The sequence below is a fragment of the Geotrypetes seraphini genome, chromosome 4 (genome assembly GCF_902459505.1).
Source record: "Geotrypetes seraphini chromosome 4, aGeoSer1.1, whole genome shotgun sequence".
Classification (NCBI taxonomy): domain Eukaryota; kingdom Metazoa; phylum Chordata; class Amphibia; order Gymnophiona; family Dermophiidae; genus Geotrypetes; species Geotrypetes seraphini.
In genome coordinates, this window is record NC_047087.1 from 231,969,040 (window position 1) to 231,996,122 (window position 27,083).

The following is a 27,083-nucleotide window of genomic DNA, read 5'->3' on the forward strand; positions in this document are numbered from 1 at the left end:
GGTATTAATACAGTGTCATAGTGAACCTGACAGAGCAGCCTAAACAGAACTTCCTTTGCTTAGCTGATCCCACTGTAAATGAGAAATTATGGTTAAATTCAAAACAGAGACTCCTTGGGAATGAAGATACTAGCATCAATAGGTGAAGTGAACTCCCCCCAATATCTCATATTTTTATAGTTTTTAACATAAGATTTATATTAGCAAAGGAATGAATAAATATCAATCTATACCTTAAGTGTGCTACAAGCTCTTTCTCTTCCATCAGGAATTCTAGAAGAACTTTGCTTGCATAGTTGTAAGCTTTCTCTATTTGTTCCACATATGGCCTTTCCTTCAGGGTATAGATAACTTCTTTAGCAACAGGGCAGGTGACATTACGACCACATTCTCGAACAACATTTAAGTATTTCCCTAATAAAACAAAAACGAGAACTAAAGAAAAACCAAGCTGTTTACCTAAAACAGGTGTCACAAATTACAGAAGTTCATCAATTGTACATGTGGATCACACGACTGTGCTTGCCATTAAGGGGTATGTGCATTTGTGTTGTTTAATGGGTGCAATGAAATTAAAAAAAAAAAAAAAAAGTTTTAAAAACCCCAAAAGTCAATAAAACATGTACTTCCTGCCACTCCTACTGGAAATAATCTTCTAGAGCAGGGGTGCCCAAATGGTCGATCGCGATCGACCAGTAGATTGCAAAGGCAATGCGAGTCAATCGCGTTGCCTTTGCAATCTTTTTCTTCCTGCCTCCCTGAACCAGGCCAGGCGCATACAAGCACCGGACTCTCAAGACTTCACCTCCAACGTCAATTCTGACGTTGGAGAGAAAGTTCTGGGCCAGCCAATCGCTGCCTGGCTGGCCTGGAACTTCCTCTCCAACGTTAGAATTGATGTCGGAGGTGAAGGCTTGTGGGCCCGGTGCTTGTACGCGCCAGGCCTGGCTCGGGGAAGCAGCAGGGAGAAATCGGCATGGTGGCTTGGGGGGACAGGGGGAGAGAGAAAGAAAGGCAGAAATAAAGAGGGGGCAGGAGGAGAGAAAGAAAGAAAGAAAAGGGGAGGGGGCTGAAAGAAAGGCAGAAAGAAAGAAATATTGGATTTACAGAAGAAAGAAGGAGACTCATGAAATCACCAGACAAAAAGGTAGGAAAAATGATTTTATTTTCAATTTAGTGATCAAATTGTGTCCGTTTTGAGAATTTATATCTGCTGTCTATATTTTGCACTTTGGTTCCCTTTTACTAAATCGCGATAGTGGTTTTTAGCACAGGGAGCTGCGAGGGGCATTCAGCGCAGCTCCCTGCGCTAAAAAACGCTATCGCGTTTTAGTAAAAGGGGAGGGGGTATATTTGTCTATTTTTGTATAGTTGTTACTGAGGTGACATTTCATATTTTAAAGCCATCTGCCTTGACCTCTGAAAAAAACCCGGAATAAAAATGATAATTAACATTTTCTCTGCGTAGTGTGCTTTGTGTTTTTTAAAATTTTATTGTTGGTAGATCATTTTGACTTGGTCATTTTAAAAGTAGCTCACAAGCCAAAAAAAGTGAACCTTTTCAAATCTCTTATTGACACCCAGAAAGGCCCAACAACTTTAAACTTCCAGACCTAATTTGTTGCAAGTAAGGGAGCATACTAGGTCATAAAGTCAAAAGAAAAAAAAAAAAAAAAAAGAGGCAGTTCTACAGTGTTGTACCAATATAAAGGTCACAATTAAAGTAACACGCTCATGATATGCTGCATGAATGACATGTTTGAAATCCCCTATATACAAGCTTTTCAGTCACAGCTTCAAGTTTAGGTAAAGTGGTAGCTGTGTTAGTCCACTTTTAAAGGTAATAAACAGAAATAATGCAAAATAAAGAAGATAACACTAAATTAATCCAAGAAAAAAAGGTCTTCTTTTTTTGTTTTACTTTCTTTCTATTTATTAGCTTGAATTTTGGAAATTAAAAGAATCGTAGGAGTAGAAAAATTTATCAGGAATGTTTTCTTGAAAGATCCTTACGTATATCTTTCACAGAAGATCTCTGTGTTGGCTACAAAGCCTGCAGCCACTGTGCAACATGTATTTTTTGTTAACTTTCACACTGAATACTCAGAATCCTTGAAAATGAATTTTTAAAATGTTTTTCAGACTGTACTAGAGCATGACATGGATACCCGTTCACGAAGTAAACACACAGGGAAAAATTCAGCCCGTTTACTGCATGTGCGGGAGCAAGGCTTTTCACTGCCCTGTGGGAGTGGTAAAAAACCTTGCTTCCACAGTAAAAATGTGATTGCCACAAGTCGACCCCTCTATGCCTACTTCCCCATTTCTCCTCCCCGTCCTATCAGTACTTTAGGACTTGAGCTTCAGCGACTGAAAAAAACTTCATGCTGAAGGAAGGCTCTGGAGAAGGCTGGTGGATAGGAGCATAGGAACAGGGATACAAAGAGGAATGCTACATGGGATGGTATATGGACACAGTGGGGCAATTGCAGACATGGGAGGGTATATGGACTCAGAGGGAAAATGGCTAGACATGTGGGAAAATAAGAAAGCAGAAAGGATAAGCTGGACTTAGGGGGACATAGGGATATAGAGGAGTGATAATGGACACGGGGAGGGGATAGGGACACAGAATGGTGATGTTGATGAAGACAGGGAGATAGGCACAGGGGAAATACTAGAAAAGGAAGTATAAGAGACACAGGGAAGGGAGATGCTGAACACTGGGAAAAATTCTACACATAGATGGAAGATGGATGGTGAGCACGAGGAAAAAATAAATATGAAATGGCCAGGAGACCTTAGTGAGTGAGTTAAGAGAAGACAGAATAAAACAAAAACCAGAGCCTGAGACAAATATGATTTGAAAAATAAAATGATGAAACAAAGGTAACAAAAATAATTTTTCATGTTTTGATTAGAGCTGGTATTAGACATAACTGGGGATCACAAAGCCCACTACCAGGCTGCATTCTTCAGCTTCCATCAGGTTTAGGGCTCTCTGGCCAGGGAGTAGTTGCCCTAGTTGCACTCCCCTAACACTATTCCTGCCATGAGTGATCTTTGTTTTGCACAACATAGGAGGAAATGGATCTTTCTATTTCTTTGGTGTTTACTACATGCAAAGTGTGGCTTCTTAGGATTTTGGTTTAATTTATTGTATGTTTATTATTTTTGGTCAGCTAAATAATAATTGAATGGTGGCAATGAAGGAGTGGTGAAGGGCCTTGCAGAAGTAGTGCTTACCACTCATATAAAAGATATAGAAGCCTTTTCAAAGAGTTGCAGCTAGGCCGAGGCCTAGATAAAAGCTTGCAAAAGAACAGATGTCCCACAAAGACACTGAGGGCAGAGGAATGAAGGACTGTATAATTCCTGTTCCTTGCTAGAACCCATTAATTTGTTTTGGTGTCCTCGACATTATTGCTTTGGACTGATATGAAAAGGTGCACAATTTGAAACGAAGTGTTTTCCCTTTTGAATTAATATTGTTAGAAGCACAGTGCAGTCAAAAGAAGGGACTGATGCTAAAGCTCTGGGAAGAATAAGAGTACTTGCAGTGAGAAATAATTGTGAAAACTGTTTGAAATATATTTTTTGTTTCTCTACAATAAATTGTGCCATGAAAGGAAACATTCAGAGCTGGACCTGTTTTGGTTTTTTTTTTCTTTTTATCTGTTTTATCTGGGCATTACCAAAGACTCCACTAGCCTTGAAACCTACTAGGAAAGAGGAACAACTGTCACAAATGCATCCTATTGTGACGTGCTTCAAAGAATGCTGAAATCCACTAAAACAAGATGAACACTGTCAAAGGGCGTTGTATTGTTGCATGAGAATGCATGCTCTCGCACTGCAGCCCCTACATCGAAAACATTAAAAAAATTGAAATGGGAGGTCATGGAAGATCCAGCGCCATCTTATTTCCACCTTTTTGTATCACTCAAAGAAGCTTTAAGGGGCAGATTTTCCTGTGATGATGACGTGAAAGCAGCGGTGCATCAGTTGCTATGTACTCAACCAAAAACATTCTTTTCTGATGGCATTAAGAAGTTAGTAGGACACTGAGAAAAATGTACCACAAAATAGGATGATTATGTGGAAAAATGTTTTAAGTTTTTTATTGATTTTTCCATATAACAACAAGTGTCATAAATTTTCATACAATTATTTTAACAATACACTTGATATTTCTATAATGTACTTTATATAAAACATATCTTATATTATCCTTATTATGACTTTACATATCATATAAACTGTAATGATTTTATCAATTATTATTTAATTATGAATCCTCTTCCCTCCCTTTATTTTGTTATTGTCACATAAGAATAACATCTATTATGATAAATTATTTATAATTTATGACAAAGAGAATAAAAACCTTATCCCCTCCCACCTTTAACCATTATCTTAATATGGGAAAAATGAAAATCAGTCATTACAAAAACCTGATTATGTGGAAAAATTATATAATTTGCTTTTGAGATATTTAATAAATAGTGTGGAAAAAAATTTAAAAAAGTGTGGAAACGTTCTGAAGATCCCTCGTATTAAGAAACCAGGTCAAATGTTATAAACCATACCTGTACTAAGTATCTTGTCTGCCATTTTCTGGAGAAAGGATGGAATCTGTTGTTGAACAATAGTATATCTTTGATCCCAATATTTATCATTATAATCCTCTTGGATTTTTTCCTTTTGAAGCTCATGTTCTTCTACCATGAACTCACTGAAAAATTAAACAAAAGAGATGTTGACAACTGTAAAAATCATAAAGCATATTGCTTATGATAAAATATGAGTGTTTTGCTTGGTGTATTATTCTTGTTTTAAATGTTTATTCACTCTTCTAATTTCAAACATTTGTGTTTGCATTTGTTAAAAATGCATTCAAAAGTATGAAAGTATCAACTATTTATTAGGATTTTTCTAGCATCTCATAGCAGCTTATAACATTTAGCACACTGGTCTGCTTGTGAAGATGGCTAAAACTCTCCTTGTTTGCTTTAAAAAAATCACCACCACTGGTATTACTGAAAACAGATTATTCTTAGTTCTTTTCTAACAATTTAAGGTACACCAGTCCAGATGAACAAAGCTAAAATGCATGAGTTTAAATCATCCTTCTACAGTAGTATAAACTAGGATTTTAAGTCAAGGAGAAATGAGATTGTACCCACATTTTCTTTTCTCAGATTTCTCAAAATCAGTACAGATGCATGGATTTATGCTTCCCTGCCAGCAGATGGAACCTGAGAACCACTCGTTTGAAGACATCATCCTATACAGTAGTGGTCTCAAACTCACGGCCCAGGGGCCACATGCCCGCCAGGTACTATTTTGAGGCCCTCGGTATGTTTATCATAATCACAAAAGTAAAATAAAAGTTTCTTGATCGTATGTCTCTTTAGCTATAAATTACAATATTATTATTAAGACTTAGCCAAAAGGAAAGATTTATAAACTATAAAGAGTTTTACCTCATGCAAAATTGTCATTTCTTTAATAAGACATTAACTATTTTTTCTGAGGCCCTCCAAGTACCTAAAAATCCAAAATGTGGCCCTGCAAAGGGTTTGAGTTTGAGACCACTGCTATACAGGAACATATTTGGTCTACAAGAGCTAGTATTTCTATGAACAAAGCAGACTACCAATATCTCCTTTTTAGAAACAGCAGGCAACAGAAACAACTGCAAACAAGCCTGAATTTGGCCCAAAAAAGCAAAAAGGCAGAATTGCTCTCCTTTTTTTTTTTTTTAATCTATCTGGCAATTCTTGAATATAAACCGAGATTTGGGGGCCAAAAAAATGGCCTAAGAATGAAGTTCTTGGTTTATATTTGAGCCTCCTTTGAATGATGCCTTCTAGTTGAATATGCTTTTCAATTTTTGATTTTCCTCTTCCTTTTGATTAAGGGGTCCTTTTATCAAGCTGCAGTAGGGGTTTAACGCACATAATACCACGTGTTAAACCGTCTGTCGCGCTAGCCGCTAACGCCTGCATTGAGCGTTAGTTTTTTAGCTGGCCGCAGGGGTTAGCGCGTGATGAAATGTCCGATGCGCTAACCCCGCTAGCGTGGCTTGATAAAAGGAACCCTAAGTGCGGGTTCCACTCTGATAGGGGGTTAGTATTCACGTCACCACATGTTTTACGTCTTTCACATTCTTCATGTGCTGACATGCTGCCTTTTCAAATCAGCGTTTGAAAGGCCATTTATGCATATATTTTACTATGTTGGTGTGATACATTTTCTTAGTTATTTTTTCAGTAATGTAGTTTCAATTTTTGCTTCTTTATTCATTTTGTTTAGATTGAAAACACATATTGCCGCCTAAGCATTCTTTTCCGTGTGGCTCAATTCCAAGCTGTTTGGTTTCCTGAAGCAGTAGCACAAAACGTGTTCACGTCGAAACAAAGGAACCAAGCTTTAGCTTAGGGCCTCTTCTACTAAACAGCGCTAGCGGCTTTAGTGCAGGGAGCCGCGCTGAATGGCCCGCGCTGCTCCTGACACTCGTAGGAACTCAATGAGCATCGGGAGCAGCGTGGGCCATTCAGCGCGGTTCTTTGCACTAAAACAACTAACACGATTTAGTAGAAGAGGGGGTAAGTTTTTATTATTTTCTTATGTACCGTTAAGTTATGAGTTTTAGAACTCCATTGCACTAATTTGACACTAATTTGGCAGTAATTTATGCTTAAAAGTATGGAAGATTCAGCAATGATTGGGTGGTGAGGTGGTTTTTTCCCTTCCGTGATACCTCTCTATGTCTTTGAGCTAATCTTCACATATGTATAGCATTGTTTAATAATGACTATAGCATAGCATAGCATATACAGGGTAGTGTTTTTTGACTACAAAGATGGATACAGGGCAGAAAATGAAGGAGAAAAACAGTCAATGGATAAGATGGCCCTGGAACACAGTTAAGAGCATAGTTAGAAGGAAGTGCGACCAAAAACTGGGAAAGGATGATTAGAAAAATAAAATCACCAGACAAGAAAGGTAGGTAAAATGATCTTATTTTCAATTTAGGAGATTGAAATGTGTCAATTTTGAGAATTTATTATCTGCTGTCTATATTTTGTACTATATTTGTCTATTTTTCTGTAGCTGTTACTGAAGTGACATTGCATAATTTAAAGTGGGCAAATTTCAAAAGGATTCCCCCTTCCACCCACACATAGTCAAACATATGTGTATCTGTGAAAATACAACTGATACAGAATCTGGTAAATATGCACAGTGATGTAGCATATAAAACAGAAAACAAGGAACCAATACACAAATTGCATGTTCTTTTACTGACAGACCTGTAGGGATCATTGATGATACCTCTGTAAATCCACTTTTCCAGAATTTCAAAATAAGGGACACTGGCTGCTTTAGTCAAATAAAGACACAGCTCTTGAGCCTGGTTGTCTCCAGTATAATTAAAGGTCCTGTCATGAAGGAGGCTCAAGGTGGAACCTCCCAAGCACTCTCCTTTGTCCAGGGATGTGGCTACAAAAAAAAAACACAAAAAACTTGCTCATTAGCAGGCAAAAAATAAATGGACAAGGTTAGTGAATTTGGGCAGAGGCCAGCTGGACTCACTGAGCAATGCTAAAATCTCCATGGTTCTCATGGTTGGCTGGATATAAAACCACAATTTCTGCAATGAGAGAAGTCCTTGTCTCTGAAGATGCTCCAACTGGGTGATGAGAATCATATATTCTTTGATGAGAGTTCTCATTGCTGCAGCTAATGCATGATTCACTTGCCCATACTCAAATGAAGATTTTTCTTCAATAAACCTAAAAATAAAGGGGAAAAAATGTTATTGTAGGAAGATTGTGTGGTAGTTTTTACTCTTCTTTGTAAGCTAATAAGAAAGTGACTTCTAAGCCACTACCTTCTCACAGACCTTTTATAAAGAACAGGAAATACTAAAGGAGCAATTCTATAGCTGGGTGTCAAATCTGGTGCTTAGATGCAGCGTGCTGAGCAATAAATTCTATTATAGCATCTACGTGTCTATATTTATGCATGCCCAATTACTCCGTGTCAACAGAAGCTATAAATGGGTGTAAGTTACATATCAAAGTGCACCATTTACATAACGATATTCTGCAAGTTACGCACATAAATGTTGGACACGACTATGCAACACTGCTTGTGAACAACTCCTGCATAATCGAGCACTGTGCTGCCACTACCTGAGGCAGTTCCAGATTGAGTTCCCTCAGTGGCTCTGGAATAAGCTCTAGCAACTGTCGGGTTTCCCCATGCTCAAGGGAAACTATCAGCTCCTGGGATCCAGTCTCTGCCTAGGACTCAGAATCTCCTAGGAACGAAGACTCACTCAAGACAGTAACATAATGGAATCTGACTTTCAGTCTCCGCTGTCATTATCAGACTGGTTTTCTGGCTCTTGTTCAACCACCTCTGCTGACAAAAGCACACTGGGAGAGATCACATCGCCTTGTGCAGCCTCCAGTGTCCCCTCGGCCAAGGAAGGAAACCCCTGACAGTTTAAATAGGCTTTCCAGAACAAACTCATACAGTCTGGGGTAAATCCAGGACTCAATCTGCCTTTGTGTGGGCTCTGAAGTGTCCATGCACCTGCGCTTCACCTTCTTTCTTTCCCAAGGCTCCAGGGGCTTCTTTTTCCCAAAGAAGGGGCCTTTTGTGATCCCCCAGCCTTACTGGTGCCAGATGAGGCTAAGCCCACAGCTCCTCCTTCCCTTGCCCTGTGGCGCACAGCCACTGTTCAGTCAGACATTCATTGCAAATTTGGCAAGTATAGGAGTATCTCCACTAGAGGAGTTCATCCCTTGTGTTTTACAGTCAAACTGGGAGTGTGTGTGTAGGCGGAGAAGCGTGGACTGGGGGGGAGGGGGGCAGGTTTGAGGCAAATGGAAGCTTTTTATCCAAATTGGAAAAATCAAAGATGTCCATTGCTAAATCGTTGTCACGGTAAAAACAGCCTGGAGAAACCCACCCAAGGGTCAGAAAATTCTGGGAAAGTGATTTTGGAAGTAGGGGACCCTAAATACAGCCCCAGAAAACCTTTAAACCAGGGGTGTCCAACCTGCGGCCCGAGGGCTGCATGCGTCCCAGTGAAGTATTTTGTGTGGCCCTGGTCAAGGGTGATGCAGTGTTTTACTCTGCTGCCCTTGGGTGTTTACCGTCTTGCTGGCTCCCTCCTCTGTCTTGCTGCAGCGTTTGTGCAGCCCCAGAAACATTTTTTTCAGCCAATGCGGCCCAGGGAAGCCAAAAGGTTGGACACCCCTGCTTTAAACCATCAAATTCAGACCCCCCCACCGATTTTTCCACAGACTTGTATAGGCAGTACTCATTGTCTATGTATGTGGGAAAGCCTGCTGCAGCTGACACAGAAGCTGGGAATTGGAGAGGACACTGCCTCACTTAGCCATCTAGGTCCATAAGCTGAAATCTTGGGGCTGCCAGTTATATCCAATATCCGACCGAGTCCTCAACCCCCACAGATCCGTGCGCGAGTGGGGAGAGGGATTTATGCAGACAGCACCTGCTAAGTCCTGCTGGACCTAAAACTGGAGCCAAACAGTCTGTGCTCCAGCACTTGATAAATCAGGATGCAAACTAGCTTCAAGGGGGGAACAGACACAGAGCTCAAAAAGGTTCAAACAGGCAGGACTCGCATGCTTTGTGTAACAGAATTTCCCTTCAACAGAAGAGGGCAGGAAGGAACGTATCATGAATTTCAGTATCAACTTTCTGCTTACTTATGGTCACTTGAAAACTGAAATGTATTTCTGGAAAATACAGACTGTTATGTCTAGCAGCCTTTCTTTTGTCACAACAGTTGTAATCTTTGAGGGCTCATGGGAGCAGGAGCAGAAGCAGGTAGTAGGCAAAGTTTTGAAAGTAAGTGAAGCTAAATAAGGCAGAGAAATGAATATACAAACCAGCACAGCTGCAAATAGCCCAGATTTTTAAGTTTGAGCCTGAATGTACAGAGCTTGTAGCAGTGCATGTGTTTACAACAGAAGAGATGCTTGCCATGTATGTACCAAAGATAAGGTAGGATACCTGGTTACAATGGAATAGCTCGCTGCTACAGGCAGTATCCTGCTTACAAGTTCTTTAATTGACATATCCAGGTTAGGGTCCACCAAGAAACTACGATTCTGCTTGCCCATAAGAGGCTGTGCTGTGATGTATCTGCCATCCACACCTATCAAGAGATACAGCAGGTCCTCCACAATTGCATTTTCTTGGGAAGGTAGCGGTAAACTGCCTAGTAAGGTATTAAAAACAGACAAATTATCAATACTGACAACACATTTCATTTGCTATATACATTCATTAGTTTCACAAGGGTGGAAGAAAACAAAAGTGTGTTAGATGGTGGGGCTATGTGCTTTGAGATACCCAAGTTAACATTTATTGTACTTAATATACCAAACTCAATAAAATTTCTTGAACTTAAAAAAAAAAAATATTTTGCCTGTCAGAGGTCTTGGCCTACTGTGACCTTAGCGTTTGGTATTCTTAATGTACTTTCTGCAGTCCACAGGGGACAAAAGAAAATAAAGGATGACTGAAAGTTTCTTACCATTTATATACCAAACTGGTGCTCCTGGAGAGATCACTGCAACACAATACACTATTCAGGACGACTTTTTCAGGAGCTAATGTCAGACAAGAGGAAGGCCCTGCGTAACACCAATTAGCTCTTCCTAGTGCATTTATATTATATAACAAAATATAAACAACATTACTTTTTACTCATTGCAGATGTATTGAGACTGCTTACGAAATATGCTACTGAAAATTGTATTTTAAATCTATGCCTAGGAGATAGATTGAGAACGCTGACAATTGGTTCAGTATGTTGGCTGATGATGTCTGTCAACCCTACAACTCATGAGGGCTGTTTTCTACCCTCTAACTGGCTTCAACCCCAATTTTGACTGTATAAAGTGTTCTAGTTTCAGCCAATTTCCAGAACTGTATGTATTGTCAGGTTGTTGTAGGGCAGATGGGTTTATCAGAATAGAAACTGCCAAGCAAAAAAAAAAAAAGGTAAGTAGATTAGATTCTTACCTCAATAATATTCTTTCCTGTAGGCGGGTGTAAGGGTCCTGAACAGTTGGGTAGTCATTCTCGAACCACAAGTTCCCTGAAGAAGGCAACAATTATTTTCTCAACTGTGCCTCCTTCCCCAGAAAGCTGTGCTATAGCTCCTCAGTTTGTACCAAAGCAATTGAATATTACTAATCAAAATACAAAGAAGGAACTCCCTAGTGAACAACTGTTCTGTTCTGTAATACCATGCATAAAACACATGAATTAAACATTTGAATGGAAAAAAACCCCCAAAAGGTGGAATAAAGCAGCCACCTACCTGAGTGCAACCTGCATTAACAAGGAGTTCTTAACAATTTTTTCTAGGCTCTTGAAGAAGCCTTCTCACTTTGCAACTCTGCTTGTAGGGGGATGCAAAAGTATTAAGAATTACCTGACTGAGGCAGACAGTCTATTATACTGAAGTACATTTCTTGGCAACTCAAGCAGGTAAAGTAACAACTGACAGGTGGGTTTCAGGACCCCTACATACCCTTCTATAGGAAAGAATATTATTGAGGTAAGAACCTAATCTTTCTTTCCAGTGCAACAGGTATAGAGGTCCTGAGCAGCTGGGATGTACCAAAATAGTCCCTAGAGTCCAGGATGGGATAGATGAGCCTGCTGCCAGCACTAAAGACCTAAAAACTGTATCCAGGCAAGCTGCTACATCCACCCTATCTAACTTCGTAAAAGTTTAGGGCGGACCACGTCGCCACCCTACAAATCTCTTGGGTGCCCAGGAAGTCGCCATACCCCTAATGGAACATGCCCTTCAACAAAATTGGTGATGCTTTCCATTCCCAATGTACAGTATGCTGCAGATATAGCCATAAGAATCAAACTTGAGATGGAAGCTTTAGAAGCCAGCCTTCCCCGCCAGCTCAGATTTGTCAATACAAACTTGATTGGTCAGATGAAATTCATTGGGTCATGTCAAGATACCCGAGGATTCTCCAGACATCTAGCACCTGCAAAATCCTATCTTCTTCTTGGACCCTGTTGGACGAAACGACCTATGACAAGAAGGAAGGGACCGTGCATATTGACACTCTTAACTCAGTAAATCTGAGGAACTGTTCTCTACAGGACAAGGTCTGCAGCTCCGAGACTCTTCTCACTTAGGCAAGAGCCACCAAAAATACCATCTTCACTGTAAGATTCATAAGCGACACTTCCTTTAAGGACTCACATGGAGCCCTGCAGAGGGCCTTCCGGACAACCCATCCATAAGAATTGTATGCTGCTTGGAAAGGACCCGCTGGCTTGAACAGCCTGTACATGGTTGGATCATCTCCCTGGACCAGTACCACCATGGCCTGCTGACCCTCTGCATCCACCTGAGCTTTGGAATCCCCAAAAATGGAAGGTTAACTTTGTGTCCGCACTTCAAGTATCCTAGTCCTTCTCCAATTGGCCTTCTGGATCTGCGGCTGACATCTTCCTAGCAGACTCTGCGTTCTGGGAGGTCACTTTCTCCTGCACCAACGATGAAGCAGGTACAGAACCGGCAGATTGACTCTTATAATTCAAGTAAGCATCATACAGAAAATAAAGTCTGGCATAAAGACCTGCACAGGAGGCCCAATTGACCCCTGTGATGCTCCACTTGCCTCCTTTAAGGTCCAGCATCTTCTATGTAGTGCTTCTTCATCGCGGATGCTGATTCAGGTTTCAAAGCTTCTGTGAAGGACTTAAGACCACCCCCCCCTCCCGAGTAGCCCTCTGTAGACCAAGAGACTCAAGGGCCGCCACGTCAGCAGAATGCTAGGCACGATGGACCACTGATCTGACCCAGCAGCGGCAATTCTTATGTTCTTATGTGGCCCCATCCCTCCCCTCACATGCTGTGTGGCACAAAGAACAAGGGTGATACGAGGCCTGCCATCCAGCACAAATCTGGCATAAATCTAGGGTATCAGAGCCTGAGGAGTCCATCTATGATGATTTCTTGAAAAACTGAGGGATATTAAAGCAGACAGAGGCTTTTAAATTCAAATTGGGAAATCCAATATGGCTGCCGTGATAGTGATTTTAGCACTACTGTAAAAATGGACAGGGGAAGCTAAATCAAAACTCAAAAAAAGTCAGAGAAAGGTTTCTAGAGGTGAGAGACCTCTAATTTGGCCACAGGAACCCTCAAATTTATACTTGCACCCCCCCTCCCCGATTTTCCCCATAGTTTCAAGTATAAGTTTCAAGTTTATTAAAATTTGTTGTGCACGCAATATCAAGTATTTCAATGCATATTACAAGTTAAAAATAGGGGACAAATTATAAGACAATTAATTACAAATAAAATATATATGTACAAATTTAATTACCAATACAAAAGGAGATGGGGATGAATTACAATCTACTACTTTAAATGTACCTGCCTAATTTTCAAGATCCTACATGGCATTCTTCCTCCCCTAATCCCACTATCCTGGAATTCTTTGAGACCTGACACTACCAGATCCGCCCACATACTCAAATTATCTTTCCCCTCGTTAAAAGGCATGTATGCAGGTAAATTAGGGAAATCCCTTTTCTTCAAATTCACTGAGCTTGGGAATAACCTCCCTGCCCCGCTGCAGAACCTAGGCTCATTCCAATTATTCTGAAAGCATCTGAAAACCTGGCTTTTCTCCAAAACGAAAAGCTATCTATTTAAAATGTAAAGCTAGCTATCCTCTTCATAATCTCTAATTTCTTATTATGTCCTTCCCTCATTTATTGAATTACCTGTAAACCGTGCCGAGCTCTATCTTTATGGAGATGATACTGTATACAAACTTAAGGTTTAGTTTAGTTTACAATCATTAAAGAAAATAAAGAGACATTTATGGGAAGTACATAGGAGGATAGCAAAGAGGGAAGATAAGAAAGTAGAGAAGAAGAAAGAGGAAAAAGTTTGCAACCTATAAATAAGGACTGATTGAGACTAAATATTAGGGTATAAAATTTTAACTGTAAACGAGTTATCTTAGTCAGAATTCACACATTCCTGCTGTGCTGGGACCTACCATACCTATGAAGAAGAGAAGACTTTCAGGCTCAGGCAAGCTGTAAAGTCAGAAACTTGCTTCTTTAGGCTGCCAACTGTACCACCAACAAAAAGTTGGGCTGATACTCCAACCCCTATAGCTCCGCGTGCTCTGATGGGAGAAGGCAAAATAAACATAGCCGGCTCCCACTCCGGCCCTCAGGACCGACTTGAGGCCCTACAGCCTGTGCTCAAGACCCAAACAAAATGTGAGGTGAGCTTTGCTACAAGGGGAATGGTCCCCAAGCTTCTTTCACTGTTAAAACAAGCTGGCTAGACAGGTACTCTGAATCAGAGAAGCCTACCAGCTACAGACTTCTTTGTGAAGAATTTGTCTTCTTGCAGTCAGAGCTGCCCTAGAGGTACTGGGAACCTCTACAGCAACAAAAGCCTCAAACTCTGGGGAAAAAAAACCCAAAAATAAAACAAAGTCAGAGCAGATCAGATACCTTCTGAACATGCTTGCAGAAGGGAAAAACCAGGGAAGGAGGTGGGGCCAAGAAAATAACTGCAGGGAACACGCGGTTTGAGGAAGACTACCCAACTGTTCAGGACCTCTATACACTTTGCATTGGAAAACAAGATTAATTTGATTCATTACTCTTTTATCTCTGTGAAAATCTAAATGTGTGTATGGAATTCAATGGAATATACAAAATGATTCTGAAAGAATAGGTATAAAAAAAGATATTTGTCTGCATTATGGATAGGTGTAAGGAGAAAAACCCCCACAAACAGGTCATATGAGGGTAGCCTTCTTTTATAATCAGCAAACTAGTAAATGCTATTAGGTTTGATCATTCCCATACTAGTGAACATTTAGGGATATCTGCAAAATGACACATACCTATAGGTACAGTTGAATCAGTGCTCACATTCAAGCCACTTAAGAAATCACCAATGAGGGCAGGCCTGTCATATACCCATGTGGGGAACACTGGAATTGGCTGCCCAGAATTCTTCTTGTTCTGTTTTTCTCTTAGAATCTTTCTCAGGACATCATAAGGCTGTTAAAAAGAAACACGTTTTTTGGACAACATATTTAGATTCAAATAATGATGAAACAGATAATCTATAATCAACTACTACTAACCATTTATACCATGCAAGGAAACAAGCAAGCAATCAGGCCACAATAATAGGGACCTTCTATTAGCTTAGCTAGGCAAGTTCCCTTGGCTTAGTAGAAGAGATCTTGGTTTGCAGACTGATGATTGTAAACATAAAACCTGCTAAATAAAAGACCCAAATCACTTAACACTACAGTGATGTGAAAAATATATACCTCCTCCTAATGTCCCCTGAATAGTTTTTTGATCTTTAAACAAAAGGTAATATAAATGGAATCTGAACAAACACAAAGTTTTAAAATTATTATGTCATTTATTTAACAAACAAAGGGACTCTTTTACAAAGCCATGTGAGTGCCGCACGACAAATGCTCCAATGCCCATTCAATACCTATGGGTATCGGAGTATTTACCACGTTGGCCCATGCTATTGGACTATGTAAAAGAGCAGGAAAGTTATCCAACACCCATATCACTCATTTAAACAAGAAACTATGCCTTAAAAACTTAACTGGTTGCACCACCTTTAGAGGCAATAATTGCAACCAAACACTTCCTATAATTTGATATGTCTTTCACATTGTTTTTGAGGAATCTTAACTTTTTTTTAGAGAACTGTTTTAATTCAGAACCATTCACAGGTTTTCATAAGAACATACGAGTTGCCATACTGGGACAGATCAAAGGTTCATCAAGTCCAGTATCCTGTTTCCAACAGTGGCCAACCTAGGTCATAAGTATTGCAAGATCCCAAAAAGTAAAACATAATTTATGCTGCTTATCCCTTGAATAAGCAGTGGATTCCCCCAATTCCATCTTTAATAACAGATTATGGACTTTTGTTTTAGGAAATTATGCAAATCTTTTTAAAACCCTGCTAAGCTAACTGCTTTCACCACATTCTCTGACCTGTTTATTTCAGGTACTGTCATGGCCTCTCTATTGGGTTCAAGTCAAGACTGTGACTAGGCCAATCCAAACCTTTTTAACTGTTACACCTCAGACATTCAGATGTAGACTTGATTTTGTTTTGGATCATTGTCTTGACACATAACCCAATTACACTTTAGCTTATGGACATATTACTGGATATTCTTCTTAAGAATTTTCTGGTGCACTGCAGGAGAAATTAGGTTCTAACCTGCTTATTTTCTTTCTTTTAGTCCCTCCAGACTGGCAAAGAACAGATGGGTTTACACTCCTTTGCTAGTAGGTGGAGACTGAGAACTTAAGAACAGTGAACTATAAACCCAACAACTCCATTCTCAAATGGAGAAGACAAAACAGTTGTCCGGATTGGACAGGGAGACACTGTTGGATAATGATTAGAACAAGAGCCTTCAAGGTGTCCCCACAGTTTGCTAGCTAAGCCAGATGAGCTAAACGCTGCTGCTGCTCTTACTGTACTCCCCAAAAAACCAAGACAAAAAGAAACTATAGAAAAAAAGTACTCTTTGCAAAAAACACCAGATAAAAACAACAGGGTTGGATCTGTGCTGGTCTAGAAGGATTAAAAAAGAAAATTAGCAGTTAAGAACCTAATTTCTCCTTCTTTATTATCCCTCCAGACCGGCACAGAAAGGATGGGACGTGCCAAAATAGTACCCATCATGGGTGGGATCCCTTAAGAGCCACCACAAGAACACGCTCACCGAACACTGCGTCCCGAAGCACCTGAATGTCCACACGGTAGTAGCGAACAAAGGAATGGAGAGAAGACCAAACTGCAGCTTTACAGATATCCATTGGAGGCACGAGAGAAGACTAAGGCCAAGAAGCTGCCCGACTCCAAATGCAATGAGCTTTAAGAAAATCTGGAACTGGTTTCTTCTGAAGAAAGTACGCCAAAGCGATAGCCTCCTTGATCCAGTACGCAATCATAGCTTTAGAAGCAGGACCCGTAAGAAGGACAAAGCCGGTTCAACTGACGGAACGCCTGGATACGCTGAACATAAGCATGAAGGACCCTACGGACATCTAATTTGTGCAACTGCCTCTGCTCCAAAGAGTCCTCCCGATTACCCAAGACTGGAAGGGCAATGGACTGGTTGACATGAAAAGGAGAAACAATTTTCGGAAGAAGGGAGGGAACCGGCTGCAGAACAACCCCTCCCTAGAGAACTTCAGGAAGGGAGGCCTACACGAAAAAGCCTACAGTTCAGAAACACGTCTCGCAGAAGTAATGGCCATCAGGAACACAGCCTTAAGAATAAGGTCTTTCAATGTGCAGGAGCTGAGAAGCTCAAACGGAGGACGGACGAGCATGGAAAGAACCAGATTGAGATCCCAGGCTAGAACCGAAATACTGGAGGCTGTAGCAATTACTCTGCTCTCAAGAAATGAATCACATCCGGAGAAGAGGCTAAATGCCAACCATGCAATAGACCGTGAAAAGATGATAAGGCTGCAACCTGAACCCTGGGAGAGGACCAGGCAAAAATCTGCTCCAGACCATCTTACAAAAACTTCAAGATGTGAGGCAAAGTCGCTCGAAGGGAAACTACATCACGAACAGAACACCACTCTTCAAAGAGACGCCAAATGTGCACATAAGCCTGTGAGGTGGAAAGTCTCTGAAAACCTTATCAGAATATCCTTTCTTACTTAGGTGTTCCCTTTCAAGAGCCAAGCCATAAGACAAAAGGGACCCAGATCAAACAAGGGAATGGACCCCGAGTCAGAAGGTTGGATGAGAGGGGCAGAGGAAGAGGATATGTCACAAGAAGACGCACCAGATCTGCATACCATGGGCTTTGGGCCAGTCCAGAGCCACCAAGATTACACAGCCTACGTGCTGAGCAATGTGAAAAACTCTGCCCAACAGTGGCCAAAGAGGAAAGACATAGAGCAGGCCATCTATCGGCCAAAGTCTGCACCAGAGCATCGAGTCCCTCGGCCTGGTAATCCCTGCACTTACTGAAGAACCTGAACGCTTTGGTGTTGACACTCGTAGCCATGAGGTCCATGACCAGCTGACCCCATGACTGAACAATCAACTCAAAGGCTTCTAGCTCGAGGCACCACTTGCCACGATCCAGTGCATGATGACTGAAGAAGTCTGCCTGGACATTATCCACTCCCACTATATGGGAAGCTGAGATGTCCAGAAGGTGAGCCTTTGCCCAATCCATGAGAAGAGCTGCTTCCTGCGCTACCACATGACTCTTGGTTCCTCACTGATGACTGACATACGCCACTGCCGTGGCAATTGTCCGAGAGAACCCGAACCGACTTGCCCTCCAGTAACGACTGGAAAGCTACTAACACCAAGCGAATGTCTCTGGTCTCCAGAATATTGATCGACCAGGAAGCTTCCACCGGTGACCAGCTGCCCTGAGCCGAGCGACCGAGACATTGGGCTCTCCAACTGAGAAGTCTGGTGTTCGTTAGAAGAACTGTCCATTGGGGCTGATCCAGATTCACTCTCTGAACCAGATTGGAAGAGTGTAGCCATCAGCACAGGCTGTGACAATCCAACCCCCAAAAAGGACCGGAGAGTTCAGATCATGAATCTGTGGAGACCACTGCCAAAGAGCAGTGAAGGGGGCACATTTGAGCCCAAGCCCACCTGACCACTTCCAGAGAGGCCATCATCGACCCTAGTACCTGCAGAAAATCCTGCGCCTGAGGATGATAATCCATCAGTGAGCGAATCTGTGACTGCAATTTCAGCACCCAGGCCTCGGGAAGGAAGATTTTGCCCAGGCTGGTGTCGAAGAGAACTCTGAGATACTCCAAGCATTGAGATGAAGTCAACCAACTTTTGGAAAGGTTGACCACCCAGCCCAGCAACTGCAGAAACTCCACTACCTGAGCCATGACCTGGGAGCTCTCCTGAAAAAACTTCACTCGAATCAACCAGTTGACCAGATAGGGATAAACCAGAATGCCCTCCTTGCACAAGGCTGCCACCATCATCACCATAATCTTGGTGAAAGTCCGCCGAGCTGTAGCCAGACCAAAAGGAAGCAAAGCGAAGGAATTACTTAAGGAAGGCCCGAATCGGAACATGAATGTAAGCCTCCGTCAGGTTGAGAGGTGGACCATTTTTTTAAGTCATTCATCTGCTTTGAAATGTTTTCTTTATATTTTGTTGTTATTTCTTTTTACTACTTAAACTTATCATATTTCAACTAATTACTATACACTATGAAGTGTAGAAAAAAGAACCTCAGCAAAATCCAAAAGACATACAATTGACTGGTGTTAGATAGCAAACATGAACTAGGTCCTAAAAGAGAGGAAAAGTTTTTTTAAAATTTATTTTGTTTACATCACAGAGCATGGGGTTGGAGAGGTTGTAACCCTATACTTCTACTAAGACTAAGGGGTCCTTTTATTAAGGTGCGCATTTAGCGCGCGCTAAATCAGTTAGTGTACCTTAATAAAAGGACCCCTAAGTATCTTAATAAAAAATTTGGCCAGGGACTTAGCCTGTGTTTTAGATTTCGACCCCTTATGTGATTGAGTTTGATACCCCTGCTGTAGGAGATCCACAACTTGTCGCACTGCCTGCTCATCATCAGGCCTTGATAGCGCTCTGATCAGCCAATCGTCCAGGTATGGGTGCACCAGTATACTGATTTTGCGGAGGTGAGCTGCAACCACCATCATCACCTTGGTGAAGGTGCATGGGGCCAATTCCAGACCAAAGGTAGGGCTACAAACTGAAAATGCCATTGAAGGACATAAAATCTTAAGTAGTTCAGAGGTCAGGAGTGGAGCTGGAAGGGGAGGGGAGCAACCTAGCACTACCAGGTGTCTCCCAAGTTGGGGAATGAGGAACTTAGACCCCCCTGGATGTCATTTAAGCTCAATGAGCAAAGATGACCGGCATAACCCCCTGCTCAACTGCCACCTGGAATTAACCAGGCCAGGAGAAAACTTTCTCCCAATTGCAACTATAGCTGTATACAGTTATTCATGGTTTTCTTTTTTTATGAAGAGCACTTTAGATCAGGCTTTCAAGATATCTTTCTATGAAAGGAAGGTACAGAGGCACAACAAGCACTTCCTTCCAAGGTACAAGGAAAAAGAGAGAAAGTGACCTCAGAAACCCAAATATTACACCCCTAGGCTGGCAAAATAAAATCCCAAATTTAACACCAGCATGTGATCTGGCCAATTCTTCTGTTGTTAAACCATCACTTACTTGATTGATTGATTAATTAATTTAATTTATTACATGTGCTTGACATATTGCCAGTTGTGTGAATAGTGCTGCTAAGTGGTTAACAAATTCTAATTATAATAATAGAGAGTAAAAAGAAAGAAAAGCAAAAATAAAAATAAAAATGGCAGGGTCAGGATGAAAGTTTCATAGCAAGGGCAACAAAGAAAGATTAGGATTGGTATTAGGCATGCTGAAATAACCAAACTTTGATTTCTACCTTGAGTTTCTTAAAAAGGGCTCAGTTTGAATATCAAGAGGCAATTTATTTCAAAGGCAGGGGCCTATCCCCCCCCTTTTACAAAACTGCTAAAGCGATTTTTAGCACAGGGCAGTGCGCTGAATGCTCTGCACTGCTCTCAACGCTCATAGGAATGGGTCGGGAGCAGCGCAAAGCATTCAGTGTGCCGGCTTGCGCTAAAAACCATTTTCATGGTTTTGTAAAAGGGGGAGGGGAGGTATATAAGAAAAGGCTGAAATTACGGACAATATCAAGGTGGAGCCAAATGAAAGATTAATTAAAAAAAAAAAAATCCAGCCCCAACTAATAATATCCTATCAGGCCAGAGGAGGCTGCACTGGAAGTTCTGCCACCTGCTGCATACTGAGAAATACTGGCTATTCAGGGGCTGAAAACACTCAAAATGATCAAAATGGCAACAAGTCCACCTTATCGATAGATCAACAGAACAAATGGGACTTGTATATATAATATCTACGATAACAATATTTTTTCTGTCATTGAGCTCTCAGATACCTGCGCCATTAAATCATAAACAATTGTTCCAACAGCTTATGCAGGTTGGAGATATCTTTCATTGAGCTCTATGTTTTATGAAAAGTGCAAATGCTTTGTGCAATAAACTCAAATAAAGTGCATAATGCTAGTGATATAACTGGAAATGGCACTTATCTTATAATGCCTTCCATTGTAGAAGAATTTAATTCAATTCATTGTGCCCATTCAATTCATTGTGCCCTGTTGGAACAATCGTTTATGATTTAATGGCGCAGGTATCTGAGAGCTCTATGACATAGAAAAAATATTGTTATCGTAGATATTATATATACAAGTCCCATTTATTCAGGGGCTGCACAGGTTTCTTAACAGCTTAGTAGTTTTCAGTCTCCACTTACTGGTAAAGGGGCATAACTCAGGAATTTAGACTGGTCTGGTGGTCTGCTGGCAACCCCTGGCAGTGAAGGATCCTAGTCAGGAGGGAGGGGAGAGAGATATGCCAGGCTGCAGGCAGAGAGATTGGGAAGTGATCAGTGGTCAGCAGAAGACTAGCTCTTATACTGGCTGTTTTTCTGTCCTGTCGGTCCCTTTTGAAAAATCATTCAGTTAGTACCCAGAACAACTACAGTACACTTAGGTGTGAGCTTTAACACAGTCTAGGGGTGAAAAGGATTACAAGAAATGTTTGATCTTATCTACCATCATTGCAGTCAACATACTGCATAGTCAGATTCCTAATAAAAATGATTGTGGGTACAACAGCTAACTCATGCCCATCTACTGGAGAAATTAGTAAGCACTGTTTTTTCTTCTCCAAATACCAGCTTTCTTGTTGGACATGCAAAATCCAATGAGTTCTCATTTAATATTCTAATGGGTAGACTGTAAAGTACCTGCTGTATGCTGAGGCTGCTGGCGACACTACCAAGTTGCTTTCTCAATTCTTCAAGCTCCTGCATGGATATCTTGGTTGCAGTTGATGGGATAGTGAAGTTGACACTAGCCATGGCATTAGCTGAAAGCTCTGCTCTCTCTCTGCCATTCTTCTGGAGGTACTGAAGAGTCTGCAAGTAAACCAACAGTTTCTATTCCTGGACCTTCCACCAAGCATGCAGGACCAAAACACAATTACAACTATCTTCCCACGACAAATGACTGAACAATTATGGTCTCTTTGTAGGCTAAGGTTTCATGCAACAGCATAAAATATTAATCTGGGGCTTGAACTCACCACAGAAGAGATCTGCTTTCCCAAAGTACAGCTTGTTAACACTATGGTTCAGGCAGCATTTATATCTTATGTTTGGATTAAATTCTGGATACTGCACTTTTGATTCCCTTTTAGCACCTGATGCTGTGGGAACTGCATGCTTCTTAGTGAGACCCAGCAGACAAGTGCAGTGTTATCTGTGGAGGGAAATTCAAGGTGCTAACTGGCTCCAGAAAGAAATTAAAAATTAGGCTAAAACTAGAGAATGACACGGGGAAAAAATCTGTCCCTATCACCGCCCCGTCCCACCATCCTCTGCACCGCCCCGTCACCGCCGTTCCCTTCACCGCCCCGTCACCGCCATCCCTTTCACTGCCCCGTCACCGCCACTGCCATCCCATTCACCGCCCTGTCACCGTCCCCGCTGCATCCATATAAGCCTTAGTACTGTAATATGTAGCTTATTCCTTTCTTATAAATCAAAGTTCCTGCTGCTGAACTAGAGAAAGAGATGTTCAGCTGGCAGGGCTTTGTTTATAAATTTTTATCAACACAACTAATATACTACTTTATCCTAACGCAAAAAATAAATAAATAAATATAATTTTTTTTTCTACCTTTGTTGTCTGGTTTCTGCTTTCCACATCTTCTCATTCAATTCCTTCCATCCACTGTGTGTCTTCTCTCTGCGTCTTCCATTTGCTGTTACTGTGCCTCTCCCTTTACCCCCCCCCCAATTGGTCTAGCACCCATCTTCTTCCCTCCGCTCCCCCATAGTCTGGCATCTGTCTTCTTCCCACTCTGTCTTCCACATTTCCCTTCAGGGTCTGTTCCTCTCCACCCTCCTTCAATGTCTGTCCTATTCCTTTCCACCACAACCCTTCCCTCCCTCCTTTACCATCTGTTCCTTTCTACCACCCTTTAGCTCCTCTCGCGTGGCCTATCTATCTACCTTCCTCCCTCTTATTTTCATGGCACGTTACAATGTAATTTGTGCAAGCCACTGGAGCCTGCGAGCTCGGTCCCTGTCCCATCCCCACAAACCATCTCGCTTCTGTGCTCCTATTTTCCCCATTTCTAATATCTCCCCTATGTATCTGCCATTGCCCCCCCCCCTGTGTCCATATACCATCCCCATGGCATGTCCCCTTTATGTCTCTGTCCCTATGCCCCATGCACATAATTTCCCCTCTTTCTGTTACCTTCCTGTGTCCAGATCTCCCCTATCTTCCTCTTCCATACTAATGTGTCTCTTCTTTTCAACCCCCATCTAGCTTTTTTCCCTCTTTCTTCCCCCCCCCTTCTAGCATCTGGCTTCTAGCATCTGGCTCACCTGCCTGTCCTTCCCTTTCTTTCCTGCTGTGGATTTTTCTTCCGTCTTCATCCCCTTGGCCCATAATCCTTTTCCCTTTCACTCCCTCCTTCCAGTTTGAGCCGGGAACATGAGCGATCGCACGGTCCCCGTAGCCACCACCCGCCTGCCCAATCGATCCTACTGTTTAGCCAGCTCTCTCCCTTCTCCTCACCTTACTTTATAGGTTTTCTTTTTCGGCGACCTGCACGCGCGGCTGCTCAATGTTCAATCTTCTGCTCTGCTGCAACTTCCTGTTTCCGGTTGCGTCAGAGCAGAAGATCGAAACTGAGCAGCAGCGGGTGCGCGGCTCTTTGATAGCGTGCGGGTCGCCGAAAAAGAAAACCTACAAACTAAGGTGAGGAGAAGGGAGAGAGCTGGCTAATCACTAGGATCGATTGGGCAGGTGGGTGTGGGCTGCGGGGACCGCGCGATCCTTCATGTCTCACTGCGGGGACAAGACCATTCACCGCTCCATTCACCACTTCCAGTCCCCGCAGCGACTGCTATTTTTCTTTCCCCGTTTCGGCGGGTTACCCGCGGCGAAATGCAGTGGCCGCGGGTAAACCGCCACCGTATCATTCTCTAGCTAAAACCTTATTTTCCCTCACAAAGGGCAGACATGTAGTACCGTATTTTACCATATCTGCAGAACGTATTTCTAACCAGATGACTAGTGTACCAGGAAAGAAAATATTATAAGGCTTATAATCAAACAAAAACAAAACATCCAAAAAGGGGCCTAAATCGGCACTTGGACGATCAAAAAGCCAAATCATCCAAGTACTGATAATCATAGCTGGTTTTAGAAGTATCTAAAACCAGCTTAGGCCTTTCCCTTGCCTCTAAACGCCTAAAGCGAAAAGAGGCGTTTTTAGAGGAGGGGAAAGGGTGGAGGGTGGGCTGACCTAGACTTAGTTGTACAGTAATTATAACCAAAAAGTTGAGCAGGTTGTCTAGTCAGATCTTATACGTTTTGACTTAGACCAAGTCAAAACAGGTATAAGTTCCAAAAAGGGGCCGCTGAGCTGATCGCCCCGGCAACCTGCCCACCCCTCTCCTGCCATGACCCCCCCCCAAACCAATATGGGCAGGAAGGATCCCAGGATCTCCTGCCCACGATGACCCTCCCCTAAAATATGACCGCCACTCCCCCCCGAGATCCGGCTCGCCCCCTCTCACCCCGCGACCCCCCAAACACACACCCCCTTACTCACAATCAGTTGGCCGGGCGGACAGATCCCAAGCCCATCCGCCCCGCCATCTGCCGAATGGCAGGCTTTAGGGCCTGATTGAGCCAGGCGCCTAAGGCCAACCAGAATAGGCAGTTGACTGTTGCCCCTCCTGTGGGTCATGGGGGATGGGGGGAGGTGCGTCATGGGCAGGAGGGCCTGGGATCCCTTCTGCCCGTATTTTAGGGGGTGGGTGGGGGGTCGTCATGGGCAGGAGGGGTTGGGCTCCCTCCTGCCAGTATTTTAGGAGGGGGGTGGGGGGCCGTCGTGGGCAGGAGAGGTTGGGCTCCATCCTGCCTGTATTTTAGGGGTGGGTGGGGGGTCATCGTGTGCAGGAGGGGTTGGGCTCCCTCCTGCCCGTATTGGTTTGGGGGGGGGGTCGCAGCAGGAGAGATTGGGTATCTCTCCTGCTGCGATCCTCACCCCAAATTGCCACGGTTTGCGGGACTTCGGAAATTGCTATCGCGGCAGGGGAGATGGGGCATCTCTCCTGCTTTGATCGTTCCGGGGGGGGGGGGGGGGGGGTGGATTCTGTAACTGGTGTTGTTTTTGACAGATACTGGTTACAGAATCCAGCTTTTAGGCAAAGAACTGGCCCCTCCTTCACCTAAAAGGTCTGGTTTTAGGCGTTTGGGACTTAGGCTATTTTTTGGTTGATAATGTGTTGTAAGTTTAAACGTAGTGGTGGTCTGGCCGTTTAAACTGCTGAATGTAGAGCTAGGCCATTCTCAAAAAAAAAACCCTCATTTTGGACATTTTTTTTGAGAATGGACATTTTCTCTGCTGTACTTTCAATGTTTAAGGCCTTAGGCCAAAAGGGGACTTAAGACGTTTTTTTTTTTTATTATGCCCCTCTAAGTAGATGTTCTAGATTTTCTGAGAAGCAAACTGCACACAATATAAAATATCAAGAGTCATGAGTCCTGCATATCTTGGATCTGTCTCCTTTGGAGGGAAATGCACAAATACATGACATAGCCTAATCAAGTACACTTCTTAGAACACTACCTGAATCATGCATGACACGATCGAGACGTTCAAATATGTCACAGGCCATATCGAGGTGGAAGAGGATCTCTTTTTCCTTAAAGGACCCACGGCAACAAGAGGGCATCCGTTGAAAATCAGGGGTGGAAAATTTCATGGCGACACCAGAAATATTTCTTCACTGAAAGGGTGGTTGATCGCTGGAATAATCTTCCGCAACAGGTAATCGAGGCAAGCAGCGTGCCAGATTTTAAGAAAAGATGGGATTGGCATGTGGGATTTCTTCATGGAGGTAGTTAGGGGGTGGGCCATTAGTGTGGGCAGACTAGATGGGCCGTGGCCCTTTTCTGCCGTCATGTTCTATGTTTCTATATAGTGTCTTGGTCTTCACTTCCAGGTATATCAAAGATAACCATAAGGAATATGCATATAAGAGATTTAAATACCATGGAAGTACTAGGCATACAAAGCTCTCTCATGCAAATTAATTAGGATCCATTTACAATTAAACCAGTGGTCTCAAACTTGCGACCCAGGGGCCACATGTGGCTCTCCAGGTACTATTTTGAGGCCCTCGGTATGTTTATCATAATCACAAAAGTAAAATAAAACAGTTTCTTGATCATATGTCTCTTTAGCTATAAATTACAATGTTTTTATTAAGACTTAGCCAAAAGGAAAGATTTATATATATAAAGAGTTTTACCTCATGCAAAATTGTCATTTCTTTAATAAGACATTAACTATTTTTTCTGAGGCCTTCCAAGTACCTACAAATCCAAAATGTGGCTCTGCAAAGGATTTGAGTTTGAGACCACGGAATTAAACTGGAATTCATTGCCACAGAATGTGGTGAAATCACTTAGCTTAGCATAGTTTAAAAAAAGGTTTGAATAATTTCTTAAAAGTCCATAGGTCACTATTGAGATGGTTTGGGGAAATAACTGCTTATTCCTAGGACAAAAGCATAATGGATCTTGCTAAGTACCTGGGACCTGGGTTGGCCACTGTTGGAAACAAGATTCTGGGCTTGATGGACCTACAGTCTGTCCCAATATGGCAATTCTTATGCTCTTGAAATTTTATGTTGATGTTCCCTAAGGCCTCAAACAAAACTTTTCTGGCTGGATCTCTATTGGTTCGAGACTTACAGGCAGCTGAATGGAGGTCACCTTTAGAATGCCATGCTTTGCATA

General features: G+C 42.2%; 1 protein-coding gene across 4 annotated transcripts in view; it reads right to left on the bottom strand.

The window, feature by feature from the left end:
• Positions 1-27,083, bottom strand: part of TUBGCP2 (tubulin gamma complex associated protein 2) — a 75,947-nt gene that overhangs the window by 36,115 nt on the left and 12,749 nt on the right. For 3 of the 4 annotated variants that reach the window (XM_033940803.1, XM_033940807.1, XM_033940806.1), the window contains exons 4-11: positions 22,001-22,171; positions 14,976-15,135; positions 10,589-10,624; positions 10,063-10,270; positions 7,603-7,802; positions 7,320-7,509; positions 4,590-4,735; positions 234-414 (exon numbers count right to left, since the gene is read on the bottom strand). In XM_033940803.1, coding sequence (XP_033796694.1) covers positions 234-414; positions 4,590-4,735; positions 7,320-7,509; positions 7,603-7,802; positions 10,063-10,270; positions 10,589-10,624; positions 14,976-15,135; positions 22,001-22,171 — 1,292 coding nt within the window. The remainder of the gene's footprint in view (positions 1-233; positions 415-4,589; positions 4,736-7,319; positions 7,510-7,602; positions 7,803-10,062; positions 10,271-10,588; positions 10,625-14,975; positions 15,136-22,000; positions 22,172-27,083) is intronic. The other variant, XM_033940805.1, reaches the window with a different exon arrangement.